The sequence below is a fragment of the Amborella trichopoda genome, chromosome 2 (genome assembly GCF_054954075.1).
Source record: "Amborella trichopoda isolate Santa Cruz 75 chromosome 2, AtrichopodaSantaCruz75HAP2 v2.0, whole genome shotgun sequence".
Taxonomy (NCBI): domain Eukaryota; kingdom Viridiplantae; phylum Streptophyta; class Magnoliopsida; order Amborellales; family Amborellaceae; genus Amborella; species Amborella trichopoda.
Window position 1 is genome coordinate 5,178,661 of NC_142337.1, and position 18,001 is coordinate 5,196,661.

Consider the following 18,001-nt stretch of genomic DNA (forward strand, 5'->3'; position numbering starts at 1 on the left):
GGTGCGCCCCAATAAGAAGATGACACATACCAAATTTCATATTCATACAATTTATATATAAAAAAACTAAAAAGACAATACTTTGAAACGTCGAATCTAAGATCAAACGGTGCGTGGCTCTCTGGATCAAAATTGGACGGCTGGATGATAAAAAGAGGATAAAACTTCTATGCTGTAGAAGAAGCATAGAAACCTTTCCTTCAAAAAAAATCCAAAACAATAGAAAATATATATTTAAAGCATAATTAAACAAAACACATCCTAATCAACTTGAACATTAGTGGTAAAAAATGGATTTGTGCCTAAGGGTATTTTCAAAATTATCCTAAAATATAGAAAAATATAAAATTAAATATTCATAACTAAAACACCTTCCAGGCGTTGCCAAAATAATAAAAAACATTCAAAAACACAACACAAACAAATCCCTTTTTTTTTTTGGATTTTATATATAATTATTTTATTTTATTTTTACATAACCGGCCTGAGCACCAAAACCGGATCTTCCAATGCCCGGGACTAGTTTCACCATCCGGTTCCAAGTTGGTCAGGCCGAGTTTGCGAACACTGCTTCAAAGAGAGAGATTTAGAACCCATACCAAGCAATGACATCTTTTGTCTTCTCCATTAATTTCACTATAAGTGATGACATCTCTTGTCATCTCCATATAAAAAGTATATTTAAAGCATCTCCATATAAAAAGTATATTTAAAACATGATTAAACAAAACACATCCAAATCAACTTGAAAATTAGTAGAAAAAAATAGATTTGTACCCAAGGATATTTTTGAAATTCTCCTAAAACATATAAAAAAATATAAAAATAAATATTCTATGGCTAAAACACTTTCCAATCTCTGCCAAAATAATAAAAAACATTCAAAAACACAATACAAACAAATCCCTGTTCGTTGGGGATTTTATATACAATTTATTTTATTTTATTTTTAAATGCCCGGCTTGACCACCAAAACCGGATCATCCAATTCCTAGGACTAGTTTCACTGGCCGGTTCAGAGTTGGACAGGCCGAGTTTGCCAACACTGCTTCAAAGAGAGAGATTTAGAACCCATACTGAGCAATGACATCTTTTGTCACCTCCATTAGTCTCACTACAAGCGCCCTTGAACCATATTGCTAGAATAATTTACATGTTACATAACAACAACCGGATTAATCTCAAACGATCAACTATTGTACAGTACTTGTCCTAACATGGATGGACACATCCTTAACAAAAATGCGATTCCCATTCAATCACGAATCACAAACATGGAGCATCCATGCATGGATCTGCATATGGCACTTTTTCTTACTCGTAGCCGAACATTTTTTGATGGTGAGAGAAGAGGTCTCATCTGTAAATAACAGAGGTAATTTTGGATGGATAAATGAGGTCTTGTCCTGGTTAGAGAGAGGGTTTCACCTCTGAGTGATATGTTTCATCAGCTTTCGGGGTCGGTTAAGGAAGATGGGCTCGCACTGTCATCCATGCGAGCTGAGGCAAATGACTCCCCTGACTCTATACTGCATGAGCTATTAACCTCTTCGTCAAAATCAGAGCCTTCAAACTCTAAATTTATATGCCCATCCGATAACTCTAATTTCCTGTCAGTCTCAGCAACATGGTCTTCATCGATTTCTGACAAATCAGACTCTTCGATTGGAATTTCATTGTGTTCATCAACTTCTGATGACTCGGGAGTTCCCAATAAAAATCGATTTATTGCTGCCTTTGCCATGTCGACAAACCACTCATCTTCAGGTAGGGCACTGAGATATATTATGTAACCGGTCATAATCGCCAAATCATATTCAGAAACTGAAAGGTAAAGTATATTGCATATAAAATGTATATTTTGTGTATGCTATAGGACCATCTCCATTCTTCAATCTGACAGTGGACAGTGAAGATGAACTGTACTCGTCTTGCTAGGCTAATTAGGTCCATCTCCATTGTTTATGGATGGTGGAGATGACCATGTAATACACACTATACATTGTGTTTAATAAGTTAGAACTTTGGAGGGAAGCTCTAAAATCTAAAGGTTTTAAAATTAATCAGACTAAGACAGAGTATATAGAATGTAAATGTAATAATAATAGGAATAGAGACGAGGAAATAGTTAAGATTGACGGCTAAGAAATACCAAAAAGAGCGCACTTTCGATATCTTGAGTTGATAATCCAAGAAAATAGAGAGATTGAGGAAGATGTCACACATAGAACTAGAACTTGGTGGGCGAAGTGGAGATGTACAACTGGAGTTTTATGTGATCACCGCATACCAATGAAGCTATAGGGCAAGCTCTATAAGACAGCTGTGAGACCAGCTTTACTTTATGAGGCAGAATGTTAAGTGGTCAAGAACGACATACCCATAGAATTAATGTTGGGTGGCTAAGATGAGGATGGTGGATAGATGGGTAAAAAGACAAGAAGGGATAAAATTCAAAATAAATACATTCGAGGGAATTTAGGTTTAGCACCAATAGATGATAAGATATGAGAAACTAGACTTAGGTGGGCTGGCCATGCGTGGCACAGACCTAATACAACACATGTTACAAGGTGCGAGTTAGTTCAAGTGCAAGGCCCAAAAAGGGCAAGGGGTAGACCCGTTCACTCACTTTTGATTGATCTCCGCTATGGTAATAGGTAAATACATAAAATAGGAGAAACTCCATATGGTTGATTTCCTGCTTCAAGTCACGATAGACGATAAGATGTGAGAAAGTAGACTTAGGTGGGCTGGACATGTGTGGCACAAACACAGTACAACATATGTTAGGAGGTGTGAATTCAAGTAGAAAGCTCAAAAAGGGTAAAGGGTAGGCCCAAAAAGATATTGATTAGAAGTAGTGGCAAAAGATATGAGAACTTATGGCCTTCCTAAGGGTATGACTTTTAATAGAGCAGAATGGAGGATCAAGATTCGTGTAGCCGACTCCAATTAATTGGGAAAAGGCTTCGATGATAATGATGATGATACATTGTGTTTAATAATGTGTATAATGGACACCAACATTAAAGAGTAAGCAATAGAAAACAATTATTGAAGTAAACACTGGTGGGCTTTTTTACCTGTGAGGATCTATGCCTCTAGTCGCAAAGGTCCCAATAGCACGTGAGATTATTTCGAGTGCAATTTGGCGCACTTGTCGAGAAGGGTAACCCCCACACACCGCTATTTCAACAATAAAGTGCATGTCGAAAATTAACTAATGGGACAAAAAAGAATAAATGTTAGAACAAATAATAAGAAAATAAATAAATAAAAGTGTTTGCACGCCATTAGGTCATCTCCCTCCCTTTCTACATGTGCATGGTCTCATGCACACATGCAAAAATACAAATAGTGTTGATTGTGATGAAAATAATATAAAACCGCCTGTTTCTTGATATAAAAATATGAAAAAAATGGTTTCTCACTAATGTTTGAACATGACCATTGATTCAAAATGAAAGATTTATGTGCCTGGGCATTGTGGAAGGTTATATACCAGCCATACAAACCATGATTTTTTTCTTCTTCATTTGGCATCACAGCTAAGAACTTCACATCCATAACTATGTTAACTTGATGTTGCAAGAAAATATGACTGTATTAGGGTCACTGCAATAGATAATAACAACATTTGCCAACCAACACCTGGTAGGGATGGTTCCAATTTTCATTAGGATGCAAACAGTAAGGGCATGTTCGGTACGCTCAAAATACTTCTGTAAAAGTATCTTCACATGAAAAACCTCACCCATGTGATCAGGTTTGGGAGTTTTTTCTCACCAATGGGCCGCCAATTGGTATGGAAACATGCGATGGGACCAACTGGTGTCAAAAAAACTCCCACACCTAATCACATGAGGGAGTACTTTCATGCGTACCAAACACGTCCTAAATCTATACTGTTTCTCTCTTTAGAAAACCAAACTGGGTGCTTTTGCTCAATAAAAAATGGTAAATCTTCCTCAATCATCAGAAGAGCCTTGCTATTCTAGTGCAAGATTATTAGAGCAAGGTGCATACTTGTTGTAATCCAAATGGTTGCAGATGCACAGATTCATCCTCAAACACTTCCCAGAAATCTTGTTCATTAGATAACCAAATGACCACAGTCTCAGTTAGCCTTGCAAGCAAAATTTTCTGAATTTTTTCTTTCCCAATCAGCACGTCTGCAGCAACACTTGCCAACTCCTGCAATTTCGTAAATAATGCCTGACCCAACGAACAATGAATTGGTGAGATAAATGGAATAAAACAAAGTATGGGCCTAGAGCGTTGTTTCAGGAAATGGTTTGTAAAAAACAAAGCAGGAAAAAAAAAGGAACAGCAGTAGGAAATGCAAGGTATATTATAATTTGATGCGGTTTGGGAAGTCATAGTCTTATGGGATTATGATTGCCCGATAAAATGATGGGTGCTCGTGGAGAGAACATGGCACCTGCCCGAAGATATGGCCCGAACCTCCATCATTTCATTGGATGGTGATTACCAATGGATTATGAGTACCAAAATCTTTTCGTTCATAAATATACTGTATATAATAGAAAATGAGAAAATAAGCAAGAGAAGAGCAACATAATTCAAGAGAATTTAACCTACTTGGAAAGGTAAAGAAGGCAGTGGATCTGAATCCCAAAACAAATCTTCAGCTTTCCCATTCAAATATAGTCGAGCATCTAATCTCGGTTTTCCATCACTTGAATAAATGAAACTCAACACATAATGCCGACAATAATGGTCTCTAAGCTTATCAAGCGATGGCTTCAGATGGCGTCTCAAATCTTTCAATTCGATAGTATTACCCGGTAGAAGATTGGAATTATCAGAGGACATACTCACTGGCTCATCACCTTCATTTTTTTGACTGCAAATACCTGAAACTGCCATTGGTAAAAGCTCCTCAGCAACAGTAAAGGCAGTGCCCAATAAAGCAAGCTGCTGAGCATCTGTTTCTGCCCTGAAATTTATGTTATCTTTGTTCTCTGAAGGGTTATCATCTTCAGAGGAACCAGGAAGGACTTTAATCAGTGCATCTATGTAGCTATCAAACAACTTAGCCAGCCTGTACAAAATATTTCCTCCATAATGAAGAATGGCATTTGGTGTTAACTGTTCAACAATTTCCTGTCAATAACAGTAAATGATGTCATACCTTAGACCATGATATCTGGTATCACATGAAATTTCGTATTGCAAAGCAGAACTTAAGCATTTAATCAGAGGAATAATATGCATAGATTGAACCCGTATGGCACTATGTCCCTCCCACCTTCCCTCCCTCTATGTTAATTAATTATAGCTTCTAAACTAGACCTGTTAGTCTAAACGACCAGGGATTACTAGAGAAAAGACCAAGTGCATGTTTCATCGCCTAAGAAGTGGTCATTCTCAGGGGAATTGGAAAGAAAAAAAAAAGGATAAATAATGGAGGACCTGGACAATGATTTCTGGTAACTTAATACAGAATAACACACTCGTGATCGTTAAAGTCCATAATAATATTAACATAGATATGAGAGAGAAGACAACTCTTGATCTAAAAAAGAGAAATTGAGACAAAAGAGACACTTGATCATGAATAACAAATTCTTCAGATACAATTACAATCCCAATAGATAAGGAGACCAAAAAATGCTCCAAACCGTTATAGCAAACAATAAGTGTACATTTATTTTATACCACAATAAAGATAATCCTCGAAGAAAAAACTTTGGCCTAATAAGGTCTTTCCTCTCAAATGACACTGTTAAAATGTTCCAAGTGACATTTTCTTTTTCTCTTGTTTTCTTTTTTTTTTTTTTTTTTGGAATTTCTTCTATTGACAACATTATCCAGGTGATTTAGATTTCAAGAGAGCCGGTAAACTTACCTGAATTACTGATATAAATTTTTTTCCACTGTTAGTTACCATAATATTTGATGGTGTAAATGGAGATGAGAACTGAGGTGATGAGAGCACCATGTCATCGTTCACTGCAAAGTCCACAACCACATTCATAGCTCGTTTGAAATTCATGTCTAAGACCTCTTCCATATATGGACATAAAAGGATTAAAAGCAACTGAGAGAAAGACAGCCCTAGGAATTCCAACATCAAGCAGTGACTGAGACTAGCCTGAACACAAACAGTGGCAGCACGAAGGGCGATTGGGGTCTCTGATGAAGGTGCATTTTCTCTCACTAACTGAACCATAGACTCTAATTCCCACTCAATCCACTGCTTAAGTTTCGGGCCGTAGGGGGGAGCATCTCCAAATATAGAATTAGACTCCCTTGATGCAACTGAGATTGTTGAAAATATAAGCTGCGATAGACTGGCTGAGTACGTTCCTGGGTATATTGAACACAATGGAAGAAAACCCTTAATGCTCTTCTGGAGGCGCGATCCATATGCATTCAACAATAACTGATGGGCAGAAGGACCATTTCCAAGCTTAACTAGCCCAAGTAATGATTTCTTCAGTTCAAGAACACCAGAAGAGGGCTGCTCTGCAATTTCAACCAGCTGTTCTGAAAGCATTTCCTTCCTTTTCAGAAAGGCAAGCTTATATGAAGAAACTGAATTATCCTTTGACTCGAGCAACTCTTGGCTTTTTTCCTCTTCTGACTTTAGAGCAGCTAGGGCTTCTTCTGATCTATGCTCGGCTAAAAGAACGTCTATGGTGTCAAAGAATTCAGTCTTGGGGTCTTGCATCTGATTAGGTGGGAAGTCTTCAATTTCATAGGAGGGAAGATCTTGCTTAGCCTCAAATGCCCCACTCTTCCATTCTTCCAATTCACGGCAAACACCTCTCATTAAATCTTGTACAAGAATCCCCTGGGTAGATATATGCTTTTGAAGATCAATTAATTCATGCTCCATTTCAATAACTTCTTCTGATAATCTGCATACAAAGATACCATAATATCCATTACGGAAATGGAACTTAATTAAAAAAATCATAAATAAATTAACAAAGTTAAATTAGGCTGACAAATATAATCCATAGCAGAATCAAAAAAAGAGAATCGCGGTATTCTGATTTCAATAGCATGACCTTTAAAAGACTAAGGAGACATGGCTTATCAGTGTCCAAGAAGAGCATCCTTTTCAAAAATACAAAAAGGTGTCCATGAAGTGCATCTTAGCATTCTGAGCAATAAACCAAAAGACTAGATTACATGAACAAAATCACAAAATTATAATTAGATGAACCAGAAGTTTCAAGGGAAAACATAAGACGTACACCCATTTTTTAATACCAGTTTTTTGTAAGACAAAGCAGATTCCAAATATTATGAAACAACACAAATGGAAAAGAACATTTAGAGGTAGAATGGAGAAATCTATTTATATGATTCTCATTCAGTAACATAACAATGCCAGCTCATATACCAGTGAAGAAGATACAAAATAAGAAGCTATATTTACATGCACATAAGAACAAAATACACCGAATGTATATAATTACAAATGCCTCTACTACATTAGCAAAATGCAAGTACTTATCCTGATAGACTGATACTTCCCCTCAATTCTACCAGATGTCACAAACAAAGAGTTTCTATCCCACAAATGCCACATAAAATGCATGGCCTGAGGAAACAATTTCATTGTCAGATTATCCATGAAAACGACATGTAATACTAGCAGTTGCAAGCCACTTCCAAACTAATATATTGATAACTCCAAAATATATGAGACTACCAAGTAGATGTCATATCAATATTATCAAATCAGACTAGCACATCACTTAATAGGACCAGCCTATAGGGTCCAGTTTTGATAACACTTGTCTACATTGCATGGTCAGGCACATCACTTAATCATGTTTTATTCTCTTTCAAAATCAATTGGCCACATTTTCTATGCATCTTCATTTCCCATAAAGCTATCTGGTCTCGAAACAAATAACTACCCATTCCACCAAATAACTGCACAATTTCTAGTACCACAAACTCCACTATCAAAAATTCTGTTAAAAATTTGAAATGATTTCTCCACCCCAGAGTCGCTTCCTGTGTTGAGCATCAAAAGCCTTTAAATATTCAGAGGCAAATTTTTCACGGTTCAAAATATTATTTACAAATGACAACTTCTCGAACCATAACATTAGGCCTAGACCTTTGCTGACTTGACTCTCATTACTAAAGACACTTCGTTGTCACCTTATAGTGGGGAATGCATTACAAAACCTTTGCTGACTGTATTCTCTTTCCTGGAGCTTTAAATATGCAGTCCTTCGTTGTGACCTTAGAGCGGGAAATGCATTACAAAGGTAAGATAACATACACAATAAATGGTTTTCAAAACCACTGATTACCAAAAAAATTATGCTCTATCTGGGATTAACCATGAGGGTCAACCTCATCCTAGTATCATCAGTTGTAACTTGTAAGATGGTAGCCAGTTGAATTGATAATTAGCAGCCTGCCTCTGCCAAAGAGAACCAAATACTTCTTAAAAAATGGAAGCATTTCCAACAGGCATATTCGAACTCTCAAAAAATAAATAATCATGAGAACATACATTTGGCCTTCCTCCTCTATGCCGATGCACAGAGAAGACAATTGTGAGATACAGTGATAGAAAAAATGGTTAGTAGGTCTGCAAGACTAAAATTTAGTTTCCAATCATCATCTAAGGGTCCAATTACTAAAAATGAGGCTATATTTGGCAACCTACTGATATACTTCATGGTGCTCTTGATGATGCTCCCTCAGAGAATAATCTTTTTGACATGCTCTAGAGGGAGCTCGGTAGAGTGCAAGAAATGAAAGAAGACGATGCATCTCTGCAATGTGGTAAGGGCCTATTACCCAAAAGAACAAAGCAAGAAGACAATTTGGAATGAAAACACGGTCACTAAATCCTCATTATAGATAATGCATATTCCAATTAAGAATGAAAAAGAGGGCTTTGTGGATAGATAATCGTTTCAAATACTGAATGGGGAAGTAAACTGTTAAGTGCCGTGAGGATTAGGACAGGAGCTGGGAAAGTAAGATAATGGTTTCCAAGACAGCTATGAGTTAATGGCATGGAGTATAGAGGTTGCAAATGTATGGTAACAGAGTGTAAGCACCAGTCCAGATATAAACATTATACGGTGTGAGAGGTTGTTCTTTTTTTCTTTTGTTGTGGTATCGGAGGTTTCAGATAGCCTTCTAAAGAATTCAGGGTACAGGGAGGCACATAACATGCAAAGCGGTCATGGCTCCTCTAAAACAGGAATTGAATGCGGAAGATTCAATTATAGGGGTTATGTATAAGACTTTGATTATACTGAAAAAACAAGTAAAGTTCTCATTACTTATCCAAAAAACAAAATGTTAAAAGGTTGGAACAATTGTAAGTAACATGCAAAGTCTTCACTAATATAACTGGTAAATACACCCCCCCATTATCAGTAACATTTCTAATTGCTATCACTATGCGAGCTCAAGCATTGGAATAAAAACTATAAAAATAAAAATAAAAAATAATAAAAAATAAAAACAAATTAAGCTCAATTGAATATCTATTCGCTTGTGAATTTTCCATGCAAATGATAGCAATTAAAACTTTTCACATAAAAATCAAGTATTTGTTACCTAACAAAGGCCGTGTACTTGGACTGCATATTACCACATAAGTTGTCTACTGCGTCCTTTAGATCAAGCAGTTCTGAACAAAGCCTCCTAATGCCCTGTAATTAAAAATTTACAGGAAACCAAAAAATACACAGTTATGTCAAAAAAGTGCATTCTTTTATGCAATTTAGAACACAATGCAGTGAGAACCCACCATGGTAAGAACAAATAGCCAAACAGATTTCTATTTACTACAATTACAGACCATTAAATAGATTTTCTAGAGCATGGGTTGCTTCAAAACCCGAAGAAAATGGAAACCCATATCCCAATAAATTCAGAATATTTGAAGTAAAATATCTTCAGTGAACATTTAGGGGGGGTCTTACAGTGAAACTGAATAGGAAGCAAACGAAAGAGAAGAAATGCAGCAAATGAAATGGTAGGGGCAAACAAATTATATGCCTTCTCAGTCTTGGATTGGTACATGGAGTCCACTCTAATTTGTGGAGTGATCCACTCATGAGATGGGAAATCTTCCTCTTCACTGCTCTCCATTCCCTTTCTCTCTCTCTCTAACCTTTTTCCTCCTCCTTCTCTCTCTCTACTGGTTTCTTCTCTCTCCTCAGAGGGAAGCAGCTGCTGTAACGCTTTCCTCTTTGCCCACCCCTTCTCTCTCTACTACTTTCCCCCTTCTCTCTCCACAGTTTTGCCCCCTCTATGATTGTTGCCTATCATCTCTCTCTACTGTTTCTCTCTCCCCTCAGGCAAAAGAAGCCCGTGTTGTAAGTAGCACGTTAAACACATGAAAATATCGCTTTTTTTCCAAAATGGACTGAGTCCTTGTAGAAATGAGTCCCCTCTTGCAAATCTATTTTTGAGATGGACTCTTGGGTTTTTTCTGTTTTTTTTTTTTTAAGGACATATACCTCTATGAGTATGAATAAATAAATAAATATTAAAAATAATATAATGTTTTACGGAAAAAACATTGCATTGTTAACTTCAATCGTTTCTGGATGATGCTTTATACATAGGGGACGCAAATGTAGAAATGGGTCCCGCATAGAATAAATTTTTTTTTCAAAATTCATGACATATTTTACCTTTTTACATGCTATAAATATCGGCACTATCCTTTCTTCCAATGATTTCTTTTTGAAAAAAGAAAATTGTTTACTCACTCGAAAAAAAAAAAAAAAGTTTGTTTATGCAGCAGTTACAACATTTCAACATTTAATGTCCCTGAAGTATAAAGCATCCATTTTAAAGATTAATACAAATAGGTAGTCTATCTAAAAATATTGAAACTAACTGTCTAAATTTTTTATTAATAAAATTAATTAAAATTTTATTTATTTTTCATATTCATGATTTCCATATTACAGATTGCATGTCCTTCAAATTAGGTCCCAAAATCCATCTAAAAAATAAATTTTTAAGAGGTGACTCATTTCTAAATGGGCTCATATGCGGCGGGGACCTCATTTCTACATTTGCGGTCCCCGAAGTATAAAACATCCATCTTAAAGATGTATGCAAATGGGTAGTTCATCTAAATATAATTGAAACTAATGATCCAAATGTTTTCTCAATAAAATTATTATTTTTAATTTTTAAAATTTATTTATTCTTTCATATTTCATGATCTCTATGTTAGAGCTGTCTTCTCAAAACTAGATTTTTAAGAGGTGATTCATTTCTACATATACTCCTCTCTATGGACTCATAGAACCCGTATCTTTTCTATTTTACCAAATTCGTAGCATACTACCCTCTTTACGTGCTATAAATATTAACACTATCCTTTCTCCCGAAAATCATTGCTAGTATCTCTTTAAATTTTTTAAATCATAAAAATGTCTCAATATTTTGTAATTTATACTTAAGAAAAATATCATGTCCACATCATATGGACGGGTTGAAGGGTGCACAAGCACCCCTTTAGATATTTGATAAGGCCCAATCTAGTGGTTCAAAATTATTTTCCCATTTTATTTTTTTATTTTTTATTTTTTATTTAAATAAAACTTGTCTGAATTTCGATGTGTATGTTTTTATCAAAAAAAAAAAAAAACTATATAAAAATAATTAAAAAATATTAAGAATAAAACTAATTACAAGACCTCAATTTATTTTGATCGATATTTTTTATTTAAAATATATTTTATTATTTTTATTCAATTCTACTTAAAAAAAAATAGTACCCAATTTTCAGCTTAATATGATTATCAATAAAAAATTTAAAAAAAAAAATATTTGTGATGGTTAGATGAGTTTGTTTCAATCGTGTTCTTATCCAAAAGGGCTTGTGCATCTTTTTAAGCGTCTACAAAGCGTAATACCATCCTTAATAGAATTTCAAATATCATAAGAATATCACTATCCACTAGGCATCATGGAATGGTGCCGTACACAAGCACCTTTTCGATGATTAAGATTTGATAAGACCCAATCTAATAGGCAAAATTACTTTTATATTTTATTTGTATTTTATATTTAAAAAATATTTATTTGAAATTTCGGGGTGTAGGTTTATTTCTATAAAGATAATAAAATTAAATTGATTAAAAGCATTTTAAATAAAAAATGACTAAAATACCTAAAAATTTAATTTGATCAATATTTTTATTCAATTCTACTTAAAAAAAGTTAGGACTTAAATTTCAGGTTAATATAATTTTTACATAAAAATTAAAATCAATAAATTTATTTTTTCACCATTTCATGAGGATGGCTCAATCTCATCATCTTCATCAAAATATTTTCTCAACTATTTGGAGTCAATTACACAAATCATGTTTCGCCATTTTGCTTCATCAAGGGTCATATATGTAGGAGTTTGGTTAGGTGAAATGGAGGCAAAAAATGATACCATTTCGAAAATTAGATCTCGAACTCTTCTTATTTTCAGATACGCATGAACGCTATCTCGAAACAATATTTGCCCCCCTTTCGATATAGTATTTGATGTACATAAGAAGCGCCTAAGCTCTATGCAACCAAGCTTAGTTAAGAGAGAGAATGAGACAAAATCGAGTAGAGTGTTAGCCGAGCTTAGAACCCAATACTTGTTGTCAGGGCACCCTTGTAAGTGATTCGACAAGTTACGAATGGAAATATGTGCTTTTATCAATCTATGTAATTTGTTAAAGGAGAGGATGAACATTACAGATATAAGATATTTTGCTGTTGGTGAACAAGTAGCCATATTTTTAAGCGCCGTCACACACGATCAGTGGAATAGGCTGGTCCATAAACGGTTCCAACATTCAGAGCAAACTATAAGTTACATCTTCCATAGAGTTTTAAAAGCCATCTTACAATTGGAACCCTTGTTCCCGCAACCAGCAACAATGAAACACAGCCCACATTGTTGGTGATACACTACGCTTTTACTCATATTTCAAGGTATGCGAGTGTCAAGTAATCCACATTGTTGTTCTCATATCCACTGATAAATAATATATAATAGTATGATTTTTTTTCTCTTAATAGGATTGTCTCGGAGCTATTGGGGGACTCATGTCCCTGCTCGAGTTCGTAGTCGATTGCATAATCGTTTTCGAAACAGAAAAGATTTTATAAGCCATAATATTATGGCTGCAATTGGTTTCAATATGTGCTTCCATTATGTACTTGTAGGTTGGGAAGGATCCGCATCAGATTCTAAAATCTTATATGAACACAGTATGTTTGCAGTGCCTTAGGGTAACTATGTTCCTTCCTATATTTCGTTGCTTCGGTCTGTACAATATTTTATAGTGTAATATTTGGCCTTACAATATACTCATTACACACACATGGTACAAGAAAATATTACATTGTAGATGGTGGGTATCCTACTATGTGTGGTTTCATAGGTCCATATCAAAGAGTCTGTTACCATCTAATCAAATTTACCTCAGGCTTACGAGCTCCTCAAAATCACAAAGAGTTATTCAACAAGCGGCATTCCACGCTTAGGATTGTGGTGGATAAGACATTTGGACTTTGAAAGGCCAAATTTCTTGTACTCAATAATCTAATGCAGTATTATTTACGAACACAGGTCGATGTAGTTATTGCATGTGCAATATTACACAAGTACATCATGATGACACAGGGAGCCAATAACAAAAGAGAGCTGTGTTTTTGAATGAGGGTTGAGAGTCAACTCGTAATTGATGGAGATAATGGTTTTTCGCAATTGAGTAGGGGCACGTTGATCATGACGTTGGAGTCAGTCTACGAGATGTCATGATGACGCAGTTGTGGGAGGCCTACCTAAGTCGCTAGCAATTGTAATTGAACCTTGTTCTACATTTCATATAGACCTTATTTTGTGGCCACAAATTTTGAGTCTTCGTCGAACGCTATGTTCATTCCATTGCATTTTGAATTATGTATGTTTAAACTATTACGGGTTATTGTTGAATGGGCTGGTTTTGTACATGGTTTTCTTTATGGATGTATGAATTGTTAATGTTACTTGACATGCATTGCAAATGTCTTAACAGATAACGTACAAATGTTGTGTGCCATTATAATCTTAGAGAGAGAGAGAGAGAGAGAGAGAGAGAGCACATAAATGTTGTGTGCATGACTTGTGAATGATATATATTTTTTATTTTTGAATTGTGAATGAGGTATATTTTTTTAGCTGGGATACAGATGCATCAGTGCTAAATGTAAGTAGTGCTCAAATTATTATGGGTTATTGTTGAATGGGTTGATTTCTTACTACTTGCATTGTGCATGTGTGTTTGAATGAGCTGATTTTCTAGTTCTTGCATTTTTAATCATGCATGTTTAAACTATTACAGGTTGTTGTTTAAACTTAATTAAATTGAAGTTGTGCTTGACATTGTCTATAGATTGCTTTAATTTTAAGGTGCAATGAAGTTTATCATGGAACATTTGCGTTAATTGGTGGACAAATGTATCTGTCTCTTGGACGCTTATCTCACTCATCAATAAAACTATCTCATAACTCTCTCTCTTTCAATCCAACGTACTTTACTTTCAATTGATATTGTAATCCAAAACTTAATATTCTATAAATTAATAATAAATAAATAAATATCTAGTTCTCAATTTTAACGTTTACATTTTGCTTATTACTTAAAACCAATCCAATATAGATACTCAGTTGTTCTTTAACTTCTCAAGAGGTTATCAAACATAGAAACCAAAAAGTTCTTAAGTTCTCAGGAAGTTATCATACACGAAAGCCAGGAACTTCTTAACTTCCCAGGGATGTTATCAAACACAAAAACCATAAACTTTTTCAGGAACGAGTAATGTATAGTTCTTTAAAGGTTATCAAACACAAAAGCCAGGAACTTCTTAATTTCCCATGTTATCAAACACAGAAACCAATAATTTCTTCAAGAACTACTAATATATAATTCTTCAAGAACTTCCAATTTACAGTTCATGAACTTGCTTCCGGTTATCAAACATGCCCTTAGAGAGAGAAAGAGAAAATTGAGGAGTGCCCAATGGTTTTATTGAGAGAGACGCAAGGGTTGTGAAAAGTGCACCATCACACCCTTTTGCGCATGCATGTCTTAGAGAGAGAAAGAGATAAAATTGAGTAGAGATCACTAGTTTTATTGAGAGAGCACATGCATGTCTTAGAGAGAGAAAGAGATAGAACTGAGTAAGTAGAGCCCACTGGTTTTATTGAGGGGTGCGGTTTGTATATAGCCTAGACTCTAAACAATCAAATTAGAGCCTACCTTCAAATATTGAATTCAAACATGTGGTGGGTGAAAAATGCTATCCAGCTCTATTGTTACGTAGCAAGTCCATGCATCTTGATGCAAGGGTTGTAAAAAGTGCACCATCAAGTGCCTTTGCGCATGCGTGTCACATGCTTAACATACTCTGCTCATACACCTCTTCTCTCATTTGTACTTAGACTAGTTATGGGAATGCGTACTCTTAAATACAACTCAAAAAACTCTCATTTCAATGTGGGATTCAAACCGACATCCTTTTTTCTCTACAAAGCAATTTAAGAAAGAACAATAAAACCCTAATTGTTGTTTTGAAATACATTTAAACACTTTTCAAACAAAAAATACTAACAATACCCTATGAGATCATAAATCTCCATATTTTTTTTCTCTACTTCCAATCATGTCTTTTTACCCTTATGTTTTACTTTTTTTAAGCCTTCTATTAACTCACAGCTCTTAATTGATATTGTTCCGCTACACATAATCAGCCCATCTAAATCTGTTTTGTCTCAACTTATAGCCTATTAGAGGTTGGTCCAATCTGAACCATTCAAAAGTGAACCATTCAAAAGTGCTTGATGCACTTTTGAACCCTGTTGGATGCAATACCATGCCATTGTAATGCTCTCTCTCCTCAGATAAAATATAAGGTTACCTCTCTCTCTCTCCCCTTATAGATTCCAAACCTAAAGGGTTCACCCTCTCTCTAGTACTTTTTACCTGTTACTGTAAAGTATAAACTATGCCCACAATCTGCCTCAAAATTTACCAAAGCACCCCTCTGTAGCATACCGAAGCACTCCTCCATACCGGGCTAAGACACTTTCGCTAGGACAAAAAGCTTTCCAATAGAAATATAAGAAATTAAGAAGAAATCGACTGTTGAACCCATAACAAATAATAAAATAAGGATCAAGTTTCTATAAGGCTTAGGTTTTATGAAAGCAAAATAAAATCTCACCTTAAATCTTCACCCAAAAAGCATTTTCGGCAATAGAAATCTTCATGATGGTTTTAAAATCAATTTTCAACGCTGGCGATGACAGTTGAAACTTAAAAAATAGTATGGATCTTGCAGATTTATGAACACTTTTTTTTAGGGTGAAATGGACGGTATATATAATTTGTTATGATACCATATTTTTAGAGCTTGAAATCCTATTTTGTTTTGTTTTTACAACTATAATGTTCAAGCCAAGATAATCGATGTAAATGTTTTCTAACGCTTGAATTCTAACTTTTTAATGAATTATAAAGTGGGGCTTTACTTATTTTAATATGGTTGTAGCCCTATCTTATCATTTTTCATTTAAAAAAAAAAAGAATATTGTTGTCTTTGTATATGAGGGATCCACGGAAATCATCACCAAGGCAATCGTGTGCTAGTCCAACCAATATTTTAAAAATTAGCGATTCATATCAGGAGTCGACGGTCTAAACCAAAAATGGTGGGGACTGACCTACTTCTTAGCTAGAACTAGGAGTCCATTCGATTTTGATACACTCACCGGATTGGGTGAGTTTGTCAAAGAATAACGAAATCCCAACCCGACTTACGGAATACTTGGTTCCAACCTATTTTATATGCTTATTATTTTTTCAATTTTTTTAATTTAAAATTATTATTTAGTTCGCTTTGAATCCATCCTCACCCTGGATAATCAATCCATTCCGGGACCAAGTTGGAAATTCCGACTAATCACATAGAAGAATAATGAGCAAATGATCCATTTTCATATCAACCACATAATGAACTACTTAAAAGAACCGGAAAACTTATCAATTAATCCCTTTGGTATTCACTCTCTTTCTCCAAAAATGGAAAATTTTAATTAAAATTTATTCGTTATATGATTCTTCGTTTTGCCAGAAGTCACGATGTCAAAGGCTATTTTTATTTCAATATTGTCGTAAGGTACCGGTGCCGTCTTAGCTCAGCTGGTAGAGCGCGTGGCTTTTAACCACGTGGTCGTGGGTTCGATTCCCACAGACGGCGATCCGCACCAGTACAATTAATAATATTAAATTTTTTTTTTGTTCATGACTTGAAAGGGAATGAAAAGTAAAATAACTTTTAAATAATTTTACGTTGCTTTTGTTCATGACTTAGAGGGAATGAAAGTAAAATAATTTTATTATTTAATGGGTGCAGTTAGGATACGGATGCATCCATAGCTCTAGAGATAAAGTGCACCTTCAAATTTTATCATAGTATATTAATTTTGATGTCAGATGTTTTTAGAATTATCTCAAAATCTATTTTTATATCTAATTATAAAATTTTAAATTTCACAAATGGTTAAAATCAAGTAGATCTATAAACATATGAAAATCTTGAAAATGGGCGGTGTATACAATATGTTGTAAAATGCACTATTTATGAGACTTAAAATCATTCTTTTTCTATTTCTATTTATGAGAATCATTCTTTTTCTATTTCTGAGAAAATCAAAGGGTTTTTCAACATTAAAACTACATTTTCCGATGGATTTTTGAGGTGCATCCATAGTGCTACATTATAAGGTTGTATCCTTATATAAACTTTTTCCTTATTTAATAGCGTGAAGAATTTTATTATTTTATAATGTGAAATGAAGTTTAAGTAAAATGAATTTTTTTAACCCTCGTTTTTCCTTTCCATCCCATTAAAAACGTTTTTGGGTTGAAATAGTATAAAAATATTTTTTGGGGTTAATGTTTATAATCAAAAGTCAATA

General features: G+C 34.7%; 1 protein-coding gene and 1 non-coding gene across 5 annotated transcripts; one reads left to right on the top strand and one right to left on the bottom strand.

Moving 5' to 3' along the window:
• Positions 1-1,063: 1,063 nt before the first annotated feature.
• Positions 1,064-10,299, bottom strand: LOC18443081 (LOW protein: exocyst complex component-like protein). Of its 4 annotated transcripts, none has more exons than XM_088857552.1 (7): positions 10,024-10,299; positions 9,580-9,674; positions 5,876-6,890; positions 4,606-5,130; positions 4,030-4,218; positions 3,087-3,189; positions 1,064-1,775 (listed from the first exon to the last, which is right to left on the bottom strand). In XM_088857552.1, exons 1-6 carry the CDS (start codon positions 10,114-10,116, stop codon positions 3,136-3,138), a joined length of 1,971 nt encoding a protein of 656 aa, XP_088713678.1. In that variant the 5' UTR covers positions 10,117-10,299; the 3' UTR covers positions 1,064-1,775; positions 3,087-3,135. The 4 variants fall into 4 exon arrangements, with proteins under 4 accessions (XP_088713678.1, XP_011626607.2, XP_020528469.2 ...); XM_011628305.3 differs by having other exon boundaries at positions 3,087-3,223; XM_020672810.2 differs by having other exon boundaries at positions 9,948-10,299.
• Positions 10,300-17,207: 6,908 nt separating this feature from the next.
• TRNAK-UUU (transfer RNA lysine (anticodon UUU)) lies at positions 17,208-17,280 on the top strand. The gene has a single exon. It is a non-coding gene; the product is annotated as a tRNA-Lys (tRNA).
• Positions 17,281-18,001: the final 721 nt, after the last annotated feature.